Here is a 12,424-nt window from a genome sequence, read left to right as displayed (position 1 = left end):
GCAAAGTCTAGTCACATTTATTCTGAAAATAAAATTTGGTATTCATTTCAGTAATCCGTGTCTTACTAATTATTCTGAGTGCTAAATATTTCTGCTCAGATTTCTAACCTACTTTTTTGGGCATTTCTTACTGAGATAACATTCATGTAACCCCAAATTCACGATTTTAAAATATGCGATTAAGTGGTTTTTAGTGTAGTCACAATGTTGTGCAACTATCATCACTATCTAATCCCGGAATAGTCCTGTCACCCCAAAAAGGAGCCCCTTACCTGCCACTCACTCCCTACTCTCCCCTCCCCCACAGCAACCCCTAATCCACCGACTTCTCTATTAATCTGCCCATTCCGGATATTTCCGAATTGCACAGTATGCGGGCTTTTCTGTCCGCCTCTTTAGGCAGCATCATGTTTCATGTTTCTGAGGCTCATTCACGTCGTGGCAGGTGTCAGACCTCATCCCTTTGTACGGATGTACTTCCGTTTTTACTCTCTTCACCAGCTGACGGACGTTTGCCACGTGTCCACTTTTTATCTACAGTGGACAGAGGTCACTGAAGGAGTGTGGGAGGTGGCGTCCGGACCCGGGGTGTGGAATCAGGGCGCGTTCTGAGGCTGCCCGCAGCGGCCGTGCTGGAGGAGGGTGCGGGCCGGGGAGCTGGCCGTGATGCCAGAGCGGCAAACACCGGCCTAACCGTGAGCAGCCTTTCCCCAGAGGTCGGATATTTACTCTGAAGGAAACAGCAAACCACGGGAGGACCTCAGGAGAGGAGTGACGTGATCGGGCTGGAGCTTTACGGGCCGCTCTTGGCGGGGGGCTCAGAGCGGATGGGCCAGGGTGGGCGGGGCTGGGGAAGAAGGAAGGGCCTGGGGCTGCGTGTCTTCTGACTTCGTCCACTCACCTCAAAGCCTCTTCTCTTTCTCTTGCCTCCTTCTCACCCTCCTTCATGTTTTCCAGCTCCTTCTCCAAGTCAGCCTTTGTCTGCAGTAGCTGCTTCACCTCCTGACTGAACGAGGAACCAGAGATATTTCAGCGTCATTAAAACAAAGGCTCACAGTGACCTGGGTCATCAGAGCAGGAAGAGCTTTCAGAAAAAGTAACGGGTCCAACCTCCTTACTTATGCGTGGATGAGGATGAAGAAAGGCCCTTCTTTGTCACTGCAGGAGGCTGGCAGCAGACCCGGGAGCGCTCAGTTATTTACTGAGTACCTTCCGTGCGCGCCAGCAGCTCCCGGATGAGGCGCAGGCCCTGCTCTCACGGGCGTCACCGTCCCGCGGGGAGGGGCATTAACCCAGCGGTCACACAGTTGGGCGCCTAATCTGCTCCTGAGATGAGAGCTCCCAGGACCCGCCGTGGGCCAGACGGTGACGCAGCCTGAGCTGAGGCCTCGAGGACGAGAGGCTACCCAGGCACCTCCACCCAAGCTTGCCTGTGCCCCGCAGGTGACGCCTCGCTGAGAACGTGGCTTTAAGACGTTCCACGGCCCACCGTGGTGGTGACCTCACGTGAACGAGATACATCACCAGGAGTGTCACATGGTAAGGGCTCACTGAGTGGAAGTTATTATCGTGCCATGCGACGGCTTAAGAGGTAATCAGAGATGCTATTTACCGTGCAAAATGGTCTAATTTTTATAAAGAACCTAGCGCATGGATGCAGTATTAGGCTTCGACTGGAGGTGAAAAAACAGGTGGAGCGGGAAGGGATCTGCCTTCTGCTGTGAACAGAAGGCAGCAGAGACAGGTCCTTCTCAGACCTAGACGTGCACATGAATCACCAGGACGGGTCTCATTAGATGCAGTCAGGTCCAGGAGATCTGGGCCAGGCCAAGGTAACCAGCCCCAGGCGGGCAGGGCCCGAGGGTCTGCATCTCTAACCAGCCCCCAGCTGACGCTGAGGCCGTAGGCTTCCCAGGCCACACTCTGAGTAGCAAGGTCTCAGAAACACCATCTCAGAAGACGCATGGGCTTAGCCTGCTCGCGACAGAACTGCAACTGGAGAAGCCACACGTAAACAACGGGTGGAGGAGACAGGAGCGTTTTAAGGGGGCTACGGAGCGAGACACTAGAGAACAAAGGGTAAGTGAGCAGAACCTTGAGGCTTCGCCTTCCACACTCTTATGGTCACACTGAATACTCCACACGCCACAGCACCTGTGTCTTATTTGATGCACAGATTAGGTGCTGTAAACATAGTACCGAATCTTTAAACCCTTCTGCAAGAGATCTCATGGATGGCCTATTATTTTACACGAATCAATCAGAGTCAATTCTTCTCTAAAAAAGAATTTGGAAAGCCCTCTGGAATTCTGTGTAAAGAGATTTAAATGGCACCCCCCGCCCCGTGCTTTTCATGACGTACTACGGCCAATCAGTGTCTCCTTTTGCCCACTAAAGCTGCCTTCATTTCACAACTAAAACATCACAAGTTTTAGAATCGTATAAACGTAGCCTTCCCCACAACCCCAGAACAGCTCAAGTCCAGCAACTACGCAAGTCACGGGAGCAGGACCTCTCCCGGAGGGGGCCCGGCGCCAGCTGTGCGGGACAACGTACTCTCGCTCCTGCAGCTGGGTGTGCAGGGCACTCCGCTCGCCCTTCAGCCTCTTCACAAACCCCCGCAGTCGCTCGCTCTCCTCCTGGCGGTCGGGGCGCGGCTGCCGGTGCACCGTGGGGCTGGACGCCGAGTGAGCCGGCGGGGTAGACCCGACCACCTCTGAAGCATGGGATTTGGGGCTTTCCATCAAACTTATTTTCTGGAGGCAACACAGGCATCTGTTAGACATTATTTCTTACTCTACTTTCCTAGGAAAGAGACAATGGCCAAGGGGAAACTCATCCCAAGCAAGGGAATGGGAAGAGCTCTGCGTGGGATCTGAGAAACCTGGGACGCTGATCGGGGACAATTCTGCTCCACCAGAGTCCTGGGGGCGATGGCAGGGCACCCCCGCACCCCAGAACTCTCTTCCTCTGGAGCAGGGAGCACGCAGACCCAGCCAGGATGGGGCAGGTGCCGTAATAAACAGCAGAGGGCACGGAACGTGAACTCGTAAACTGCTTTTCTTTGTGCTCGTTTACCCTGTTATTTCCCTAGGACGTCTGGAATCTTCAGCCTCTATGCTTTCACACGTCAAAGACAATCCAGCTCTGCCAGCTGGAGATACTGAGCACCTTCAGATTCCCACTGATATCAGCATCTCTCCGAGTAGAAGAGCGCTGCCCCACTGGCTTCTGGACCACCTCCGGCTGCCCTTCTTTCCTAACAAGCTTTATTCTTGAACTACCCACAATTTATAGACACTTCTTAAGTTTTCTGCTTTGTAAATACGTGAAATTATTGTTTTTTTTATTGTTCCCCTCTAGGTTTACTCTGCTCAGCCAAACAATTGACAGCTCTAACTTGATACTGTACCAGTACTCAAAAGGTAGGGACACTTCTGACCCATTTCAACAGAATCAGATTGACTGCATTTGCAAATTCACATGGGGGATATGAGGAAACGTTAACTTCCTAACTTTCCTGGTTGGCAAAGTGCGGATGCACAGTTTTCTGTGAATTCAGATACTGTACGAGTGGTGAGAAACACAGTCTGGGAAGTGACTGGCAGTAAAAAGCCCCCGTGTGCACGGCAGGCTGGGCGTCTGAAAGGCTCTGGTATCCTACGCACCCAGCGACGGGCGCCCACGAGAGCCTGAAACGTTTCGGTGTGTCGTGTGACCACGCTTTGCTATCTGTGACACGAGGGACAGGCATGACACGCCCTTGGGTCTCGTCCGGACCCGTAAGAGTCTCCTCTTGCCAGCGTGTCCGCATGCCGTCTGCGGACAGATGGCCACCGTTTACACGTTCAGCACGACCCGACTCCCTGCGTAAGTCCCGGGAGCGGCGCTACGTCTGTCCCGTGTTCTAAGACCCGCTGCTCTCGCACAGGCAGGTCCTGAGCAGGGAAGGTGCCGCGGCGCGACCACACTCACTTTCTCCAGCTCTGCGATCCGCCGAAGCAGCCGGGGCTTGCTCCACTCCACAGAGCCTGGAGGAACAGCGGGGTGTGACGGGGCGCCCTTCGTACAGCCGTCCCGACGGGCCCCTTCAGCCCGGACCTCCCGTCTGGAGCACGGCCCGACGTGGCGTCCCCTCCACAGGCTGGCCCCCACGGCCGGCGGCCCCACGCCCGGCAGACCTGCGGTGCCGAGGGCGGCTCCACGGCGACGTCTGTTCCCTTTCACCGCGGCTTCACCGACACAAAGGGTCGGGAGAGGGCTCAGTGCGGCCTTCTCTCCCGATTCCACCCTGTCGGGCTCTGGCCTCACCAGCCTGCCAAGACGGCCCTTCTCCAGCCCACCAGCAAGTTCACTCCGCCACATGCCAGGCCCCGGCCTCGGCCCCAGCCCCCGGGCCACCAGCGTGTTCCCCGGCACCCACACGCTCCTGGCAGCCCCTCAAGCGGCTCAGCTGGTCCACCCTCCCCCCACTCGCTCGCTGGGTGACCGGACTCTCGCCGGGTCATCTGGTCCCCGACGGCCTCCAGGACCGGTCCTCCTGCCGAGGCCCCCGCCCGACCCCCGACGCACCGACGCACCGACCTCCACCGGCCACCTACCCACCCGCCCGGCACGCTCGCTCCATGTCCCCCACCCCCGCCTGTCCTTTCAGTAGCCCAGAGAAAGGCCGCGGACCCGGACCCCCGTGTCCCTCACGGGCTGCACCCACTCCCCACGGGCACTGGAGCCTGGCCACCTCTCGCCACTGCTGTGCCGCCTGGGTCAGGCCACCAGCGGCCCCTGCGAGGCCCTTTCCTACACGACGTCCACTCAGCACAGGAGCAGGGGGTCCTCGAGAGACGAGGCAGACCCTCCCACCCCTGCTCCAGCCCTCTGTCCCCTGAGTGGCCTGCAGGGCCCTGTTCTCCCCCGCTCTCACCTCTGTGTCCATGGCCAGCGCGTACACAGGCTGGGCCCCCGGCCTCAGACGCGCCGGGACACTCGGGGGCTCTGCGCCTGCTGGTGCCCCCCCGGCCCCCCTCCTCCTCCCCGCCGTGGCCCGCTGACCAGCGCTCTTACCACTTGGCCGGCATCTGACCTGCTGGCCTCTCGTCTCAGCCAGCGCGCCTTCACTGCTCTAGCTCAGTGTCTAGAACGGCCCCTGGCACTCAGCAGGCTCCCACTGCTTTGCAACACACCTTGGAGCCGCGCTGCCCCGGGGCGCGCGGGGGAAGGAGGGCCGCGACTCCCCTGCGGCCGCGGCCGCCCGCATCTTGGGGCCCCGCCTGGCGTCCCCACCCCCGCCTCCCCCCTTGGCGGCTCTGGGGAGCAGGTACCCTTTATCTTGGAGGCAGTGGGGGAGCTGCTCAGCACGCGGTCCAGGTCTTCCTTCAGGCTCTGGTTCTCCTCCGTGAGCTCCTGGACGCTCCGGGACAAGCTCAGGAGGGCGCTGCTCATTTTTTTCTGCCTTTTAAGGCCGATTTTCTTCTCCGCTGGAGGCCTAGGAGGAACGAGACCAAGCGGCTACGGTTTGGTGCCTGAACTGGTTTAATACGCGTCCTAAGTGAGGGGTGGGCGCTCGGCAGCCCGGGCGCCCAGCGTGGTTTCTGCAGATGAACGTTTGCGATTAAACAGGGAACACTAACTCTGAAGCCCAGACAAGCAGACTGCTATCCGTTCCTCTCATCAGCGAGCCTGTGTAACAAAATACTGTGTTCAGTCATTAGTAATGGACGTTAAACAGGATCACTAAAAAACTTGTGGAAATTTATTTTCTCTGTTGTTCCATAAGTACTTAGATAATAGTTTTGATCTTGCCTTTTATTCTGCAAAGTAAGTCTAAAATACAGTCAATCCCCATTATTCACAGAATCCGTATTTGCAAGTTCGCCTACTCACTAAAACGTATCTGTAACCCCCAAATAATGCCTGCAGTGCCTCTGCGGTCACTCTGCAGTGCCTCTGCGGTCACTCGGCGGTCCCTCACGGGCAGAGTGGACGAGCGTCTGAGTTGCAGGCGGGCTCACTCCTGGCTGGGGGGACACGCGCCATCCACATCTGGTCTCAGATCTCGTCCTATCCACAGGGTGGATTTCGAGGTCTTTTCACGGTTTTGTGCTTTCTGTTGATCTCGCCACTCTCAGTGGTCCCCTGCAGCATAGTTCTTACTTGCTACGAGGCTGTGACACAGCTCAGGGAGGAACCACACGTGTCAGAGCTTCGTTCAGGCCTGAGTCACGGCACGGTTGGTCAAGAGTTCAGTGTTAACGAACCAACAACAGACACTAAATAAGGTGCCTTTAAACAGAAACACACGTGAAGGCGGGTTGTATATTGGTCAGGTGATGGGAAAGCTGTGACCAGAGGGTCTCAGGAACAGAACTTCGTGCTTCCCCTGGAAGCACTGGTTCACCATTTCCCAATTCAGTGTTCGTGGACACTTTACAGAACATAACGCTGTGAATAATGGGAATCGACTGTAATTCCTCTGGCCTTTTACAGAAAGTTTGCCACCCCCATTTTATTTTATTTATTTTTGGCTGCGTTGGGTCTTCGTTGCTGCGCGCGGGCTTTCTCTAGTTGTGGCAAGAGAGGGCTACTCTTCGTTGCGGTACACGGGCTTCTCATTGCGATGGTTTCTCTTTTTGCAGAGCACGGGCTCTAGGCGCGCGGGCTTCAGTAGTTGTGGCTCGCGGGCTCTAGAGCACAGGCTCAGTAGTTGCGGTGCACAGGCTTAGTTGCTCCGAGGCATGTGGGATCTTCCCGGACCAGGGCTCGAACCCGTGTCCCCTGCACTGGCAGGCAGATTCTTAACCAGTGCGCCACCAGGGAAGTCCCGACCAGCCCTCATTTTAAACTACTGGGGGAAAGGAAAAAAGCGAAGACCATGCCTGGCACATTGTAAACGCTCAATAAATGTCAGTAATTCACTGCAGAGGCTGGTGACACAACCAAATCTAAGATAAGGGATCCTTCCTTTCCTAATTTGTTGAAAGCCTGATATCACCTGGGAAAGGGACAAGGGAAAATCCACGAGATAAGGAAACTTTGATGTCTCTCCTAATAAACTTATTTGGCAAGATGAACTTGTACTTGGTACTAAATGTCTTCCGAAAAGGAAGATCTGCTTTGAAAAATAGTGTTTTCTAATTCTAAGCTGGAAGCTGTGAAGTAGTACGAACAATGAAAGCCCAGAGCACAGACTGTGCTGTTAGTGGGCAGCACATGGCAACTGTGAGGGCACGTCTGTAACATCCCAAAGGGAAACACGCCAGCTCTAGCCATGAGTAACATGGGCGCAGGTGCCAGCAAGGCTCCAAAGTCAGGGCAGTGTCTGCAGGTTCCACATAAGGCCTACCCTGCTCTGACAGCAGTTTAACATGAAAACAACATATGAAACATGGCTCCCAAGGAGAGGATCATACTTCTTTCCTGTCGTTTCAGAACTTGCCAGGAGAGTCTGGAGCCGAAGAATCTGTAAACACCAAATTAAAATGCATTTAATACAAAATGAAAAAACTGCAGTGATTCCTGATTTCTGCCCGGTGGCAGGAAGTGAGCACTAAGTTGCTGATTTGCGTTCAAGTTAAGATGAACTAGAAGAGGGCCCCTCGGTGCAGCTGGCCCCCCACCCTCCGACCCCGCCCCCCGCCCGGGGAAGGAGGGCACGCACCTCCTCGTAATACGTCTCCATGGCGATCCTCATCTCCTCCAAGTTAGTGGTCTTCATATCAGTCTGCAGTTTGCTAAAAACCGAAGTTCAGAGTTGACATGGCAGGGCCAGCATTCCCGGGCAGAGCCAGAGGAAGCCTGTTTCCCGGAACATGGCAGAAGGATGGGCTTTGGAAGAGAACTGGGCTGGGAAGCGAAGCCTGAGCCGGCCCTCAGCTGGGGCCGACGAGAGAATTCTCACACCTACAGGGCCCTTCCCTGTTGGACCTGCCCCTTTCCAGGGTGAGGTAACCGACCCCCGGCGGATATTCTTTGCTAACAAGGGCCTGTCTTTAAAAACCGCAGTAATTGTGAAGACAGACCTCAGGGTTAGACGGGACGAGTCATCTTTGGGGAAGGTGGGGGGAATGGTTCTTTAAAGGAAAGAGAATCATTTTTTTCGAGTCGCATTGTCTGTATAATTCTCCTTGTTCTCAACACTCAACAGACTTTAGGGAAAAGGCTCTAACAGAGAAATGAAAGTAAAATTACAGAGCTCAGGATTCTGAGACACAGAAGAAATTAGCAAATGACAAAAATTTTAAAGTTGACGATTCCATCAAGAAACAAAGGGGGGGGGGTTCTATTGTATAAAGAGGATACAACAGAAAGTGAAAAGTCAGATTTCCTTAAGTAAACTCAAACACAGCTAGGAAAGGCTCTCCTCTGTGATAAAACAGCAGGAAAGGAGTCTGCATTGCTGCTCTAAAAACAGCACCAGGATAGTGCGTGACAGCGAGAGAAGCAGGGAGGGGAGATGTCCAAGCATTAAGGGCCTGCATCAAGGTCTATACAATTCATATTGGAGCCGACAAGTGACCACAGAAGACCAAGGAGAGAAAGCACTTCTTCAGCGGAACAGGAGCCAGAAAAGAGGAGAGGGGAGCACTGTTCCTCAGGGGCGGGTGGAAGGGGCGGTGCTGGACACAGACGTGGCGGCAGGGTGGGAACGGAAGCTGGAGCTGAGGGCACAGCGGGTGTGGACGCGGAGCCGGAGGCAGGCCAGGTGCGCGCCCAGCGGGCCCCTCCCGAGCCTGTGCCCCCCCCACCCGACCCCGGCCGGCCCCCCAGTGGCTCCGTACTCGATAGTGTGGTCCTTCTCCTTGCACCGCTGCTCGAGCTTGAGGATCCTCTGCTTTAGCCCACTGACCACCTGCCAAGGGAACACGACGCGTCAAGCTGGCGTCTCTGCGGCCCTGGCCTCCCCCTCCCGCTCCCCCCAGGGGCTCCCCCAAGGGGGGTTGGGTGCCCCCTGCCCGCTGACCCGGCAGCACCTCCACAGCCTCCTGCCAGAGCGCCTTCGCACTTAACTCTCCTCCCCATCAGTGCTGGCGTCTCTTCTAGACTCAGCTGGAGAGACAGGGCCAGGCTGTCCTGCCCGCTCAGAGCAGAGGGGCCGGTGAGTGGGGGCACGGGGGGTGCTCCCGCTCGAAAGGTGCCACCCTCCCCTCCATCCCATTCCACACCCACCCTCTGGAGGAAGGACAGGACGCTGCACGGTTAGCTTCGAGGAAGCCACCTCAGTCCCTAGATGCAAAACTCAGCAAGCCTAGCCCGCCCAGGACACCCCGGTCCCCAGCACGCCCCTGGGGGGGAGCGGGGCTGGAGGAGGCCAGGAAGCCGGACAGAGGCCGTGAGACGCCCTTCCGTCTCGATGCCTCCTGCCCTCTGTTCATGTGGCACTCTGGGAGACAACACCCTTTATTCCCGAAAGAACATCCCTTTCTTTCCCTTTGAAGAGTCAAACAACTTTTTAACGGGATTTTAAGGTAATTTTTAATTATACTAGTAATACATGAATACATTTTCTTGAAAAAAAATTATAGATGACACTATACCCTTTGAGTTGACCCCTGACAACTAAATACTGTTATCAACTTCCTGCGTATTCTCTAGGCCGTATTACACGCGCACACACGCGTGCACAGCCCCAAAAGTCTGGCATTTCGCTGTTGTTTACACAAATGGTGCCCCCCACACGTCATTCTGCAGCTTGTTCTTTTCAAAACTCAATAGGCCGTCTTGGTGATCTGTCCCCGCTAGTTCCTACAGATCTATGTTATTCTAGTTACCCGTTCCTCTACTGATAGATGCTTAACTTGTAAGCCACTTTTGCTATTACAGAAACCCCCGGCCGGTCCTCCTTGTGCACACGGGCAAGTGTTTCTTGAGGGCAGGTGATGTCAAGCAGAAATGTTCAGTCACAGGACACAGCCACTCTGAAGGGTGATTTGGCAAAGGGTAGTAGAGTGAAAACTGCACGTACCCTATGATCTAGAATTTTTACTTTTAATCAACTTTAATTTAAAAAAAAAAAAGGGGGGACTTCCCTGGTGGTCCGGTGGTTGAGACTTCACGTTTCCACCGCAGGGGGTGCAGGATTGATCCCTGGTCAGAGAACCAGGATCCCGCATGCCGCGCGACAAGGCCAAAATAAATAAATAAATACAATATTTAAAACAAAAAAACCCCGAAAAAACAAAAAGACCCCAGGGAGCTCCCTGGTGGTCCAGTGGTTAGGACTCGACACTTTCACTGCTGTGGCCCGGGTACAATCCTTGGTCGGGGAACTAAGATCCTGGAAGCTGTGCGACGTGGCCCAAAAAACCAAACACAAAAAAATCCCCACACAGCAACAGAACAACAAAAATACAAAGAGCCCTTTCTCTATAAAAGCATCCATTACTTACAGAATTCAACAGAATTCAACATCCTCACCCTAATTTGGGTGAGAAATATCTACCATGTAGACATTTCTGAACATAGCTGTGCTGTTATATATTTTTAAAAAATTTCTTTCCTGGGAATTCCCTGGCGGTCAAGTGGTTGGGACTCTGCACTTCCACTGCAGGGGGCACAGGTTTGATCCCTGGTTGGGGAACTAAGATCCTGCAATCCACGCAGCGAGGCCAAAAAAAAAAAAAAAAATCTTTCTGAAGATGTTTTGTTACAGCGGTATTCTAATTTTGAGTGGTTCCTCCTCAATTTCCCCCCAAATTGAGCAGCTGTAAATATCTTGTGCAAACAGCCTTTAGTACTGGATTTTTTTCTCAAGACATAGTCCTAAAAAGAGCATTGTTAGACAAGTGGTGGGCGCAGTGTTACAGACCATGGCTCCCGCATGGTCACACCATCCTGGCCTTCAGGGCCGACGGTCACTCACTATGAACCCAACGTGGGCAAATCTCTTAACCTCAGTTTCCTGATTTTAAAAATGGGGATTGAAGTCCCTATCACAAAAAAATCAAACGAGATTCTGTACATGCAAGCTGTACAACTATACAGTGTTTAAGAGTGGCTATTATTTAAAAACTATTTCTTGTGAAAAACACATTGATTCGTTCTCAAGCACTTAAGTATTTACTTTGTGCTGTTGTAGGCACAGAACTAGGCTGTAATCATTTATTCAGAACAGACTGCCTTTATTCTTTATACATTAGTATAGGTTCTTTGCATATTCTGGATAAAAACTGTTTTATTGATCAATCATGTCTTCCCCCCTCACCCGTTATATACTGATCCATTTTCCATTGTAGTCTTATGGGTTTTTATTATAAATTTTAAATTTATGTTATCAAACCCTTTATTAATTGCATCATTAATGTGATTTTTGTGTTCAATAATCTCAAAATTGGATCCTTTCCAGTTTTCTTTTAGCATGTCAGATTTTTTAAAAAAATGTACTTCCTTGACTCATATGAGGTTTATTGTGATACATTTTTCTCCAACTGCTATAGTTTATTGCCATAGCATTAATCATAATGGCTCCATTTTCCATAATTTTGTTTCATTCAATCTGTTATGTATCATTACATAACATACAAGTGGGGTTTGTATGTGTTTTAAGGTCCTAATTCTATTCCTGCTTTGTTTCTCTGTCTTAAATCAGTATCACTTGTTAAGCCTGATGTGTGTTTTTTAGGTGTGACGGGGTAAGTCCCCCACTGTGACTACCTTTTTCTACAGTGTATTTTCGGCCTTTGTGCTAAGCCTGTTCAGCCTCCCTCCCACTCCCACCAAGAGCCCCCCAGCATCTTCTTGTAATCCCTACGGCTCCGTGGAGAAGGGTTTCAGGAAGTCCTGAGCCCTTCCCCTAATCGGCGCCTCCTCTGGTATGAGTGCTTTAGAGAAAAGGCATCTCTCTAGAGGCTGTTTTGAAGGTAAGATTTCAGTGGACAGGTTATGTGTTTTGCTGGAGATTATACTCACCCAGCCAGTATCAGGCCTTTTCTCTGCCAGCGTCCGAACAAAATCCGGGCCCTGTGGTAAGTAGATTGAGGAATGAAGACAAGATGTGGTCTAGCCCCACCCCGTTGGCCTGCTGAGAGGAGCCGGTGACGCCCCACGCCTGCCTCGGGGCACCGCTGTGCAGGGCCAGGAACTTACTCCGGACGGATCCAAAAGCTGCTCTATCTGCCGGTCCTTTCTGCTGTTCTCCTCTTCTAAGCGCCGAAGCTTTGTTCTCATCAGATCCACATTGCTTTTTTGCATGTGTAGTGACTGAAGGAAAGAAGGACCACACACACACACACACACACACACACCGTGCACACACACACATCCCGGTGAAACACTGAGTTGGAGAGGTGTTCTAAAAGCTGTCTACTTCCCAACCAGGGCGCTGCGTGTGCAGTGGGGGAGGGAGGTCTGGACGTCACAGTGAAGGCTGGGCCGCGGGGGTAAATGCCCCGTTAGGTGCAGGGCTACCCAGGCAACCAGGAACTCTGCCCCA

At 53.1% G+C, this 12,424-nt stretch overlaps 1 protein-coding gene across 3 annotated transcripts in view; it reads right to left on the bottom strand.

The window, feature by feature from the left end:
• Positions 1 to 12,424, bottom strand: part of IQCE (IQ motif containing E) — a 38,733-nt gene that overhangs the window by 11,452 nt on the left and 14,857 nt on the right. For all 3 annotated transcript variants that reach the window (XM_068565362.1, XM_068565363.1, XM_068565364.1), the window contains exons 6-14: positions 12,079 to 12,192; positions 11,902 to 11,952; positions 8,775 to 8,845; positions 7,655 to 7,727; positions 7,407 to 7,456; positions 5,319 to 5,482; positions 3,976 to 4,031; positions 2,557 to 2,756; positions 902 to 1,006 (exon numbers count right to left, since the gene is read on the bottom strand). In XM_068565362.1, coding sequence (XP_068421463.1) covers positions 902 to 1,006; positions 2,557 to 2,756; positions 3,976 to 4,031; positions 5,319 to 5,482; positions 7,407 to 7,456; positions 7,655 to 7,727; positions 8,775 to 8,845; positions 11,902 to 11,952; positions 12,079 to 12,192 — 884 coding nt within the window. The remainder of the gene's footprint in view (positions 1 to 901; positions 1,007 to 2,556; positions 2,757 to 3,975; positions 4,032 to 5,318; positions 5,483 to 7,406; positions 7,457 to 7,654; positions 7,728 to 8,774; positions 8,846 to 11,901; positions 11,953 to 12,078; positions 12,193 to 12,424) is intronic.

The sequence above is a fragment of the Eschrichtius robustus genome, chromosome 16, assembly GCF_028021215.1.
Source record: "Eschrichtius robustus isolate mEscRob2 chromosome 16, mEscRob2.pri, whole genome shotgun sequence".
In the NCBI taxonomy this organism is placed as follows: Eukaryota; Metazoa; Chordata; class Mammalia; order Artiodactyla; family Eschrichtiidae; genus Eschrichtius; species Eschrichtius robustus.
The sequence above is the reverse complement of the archived record's forward strand: the minus strand, read 5'-3'. Positions and strand labels throughout refer to the sequence as shown.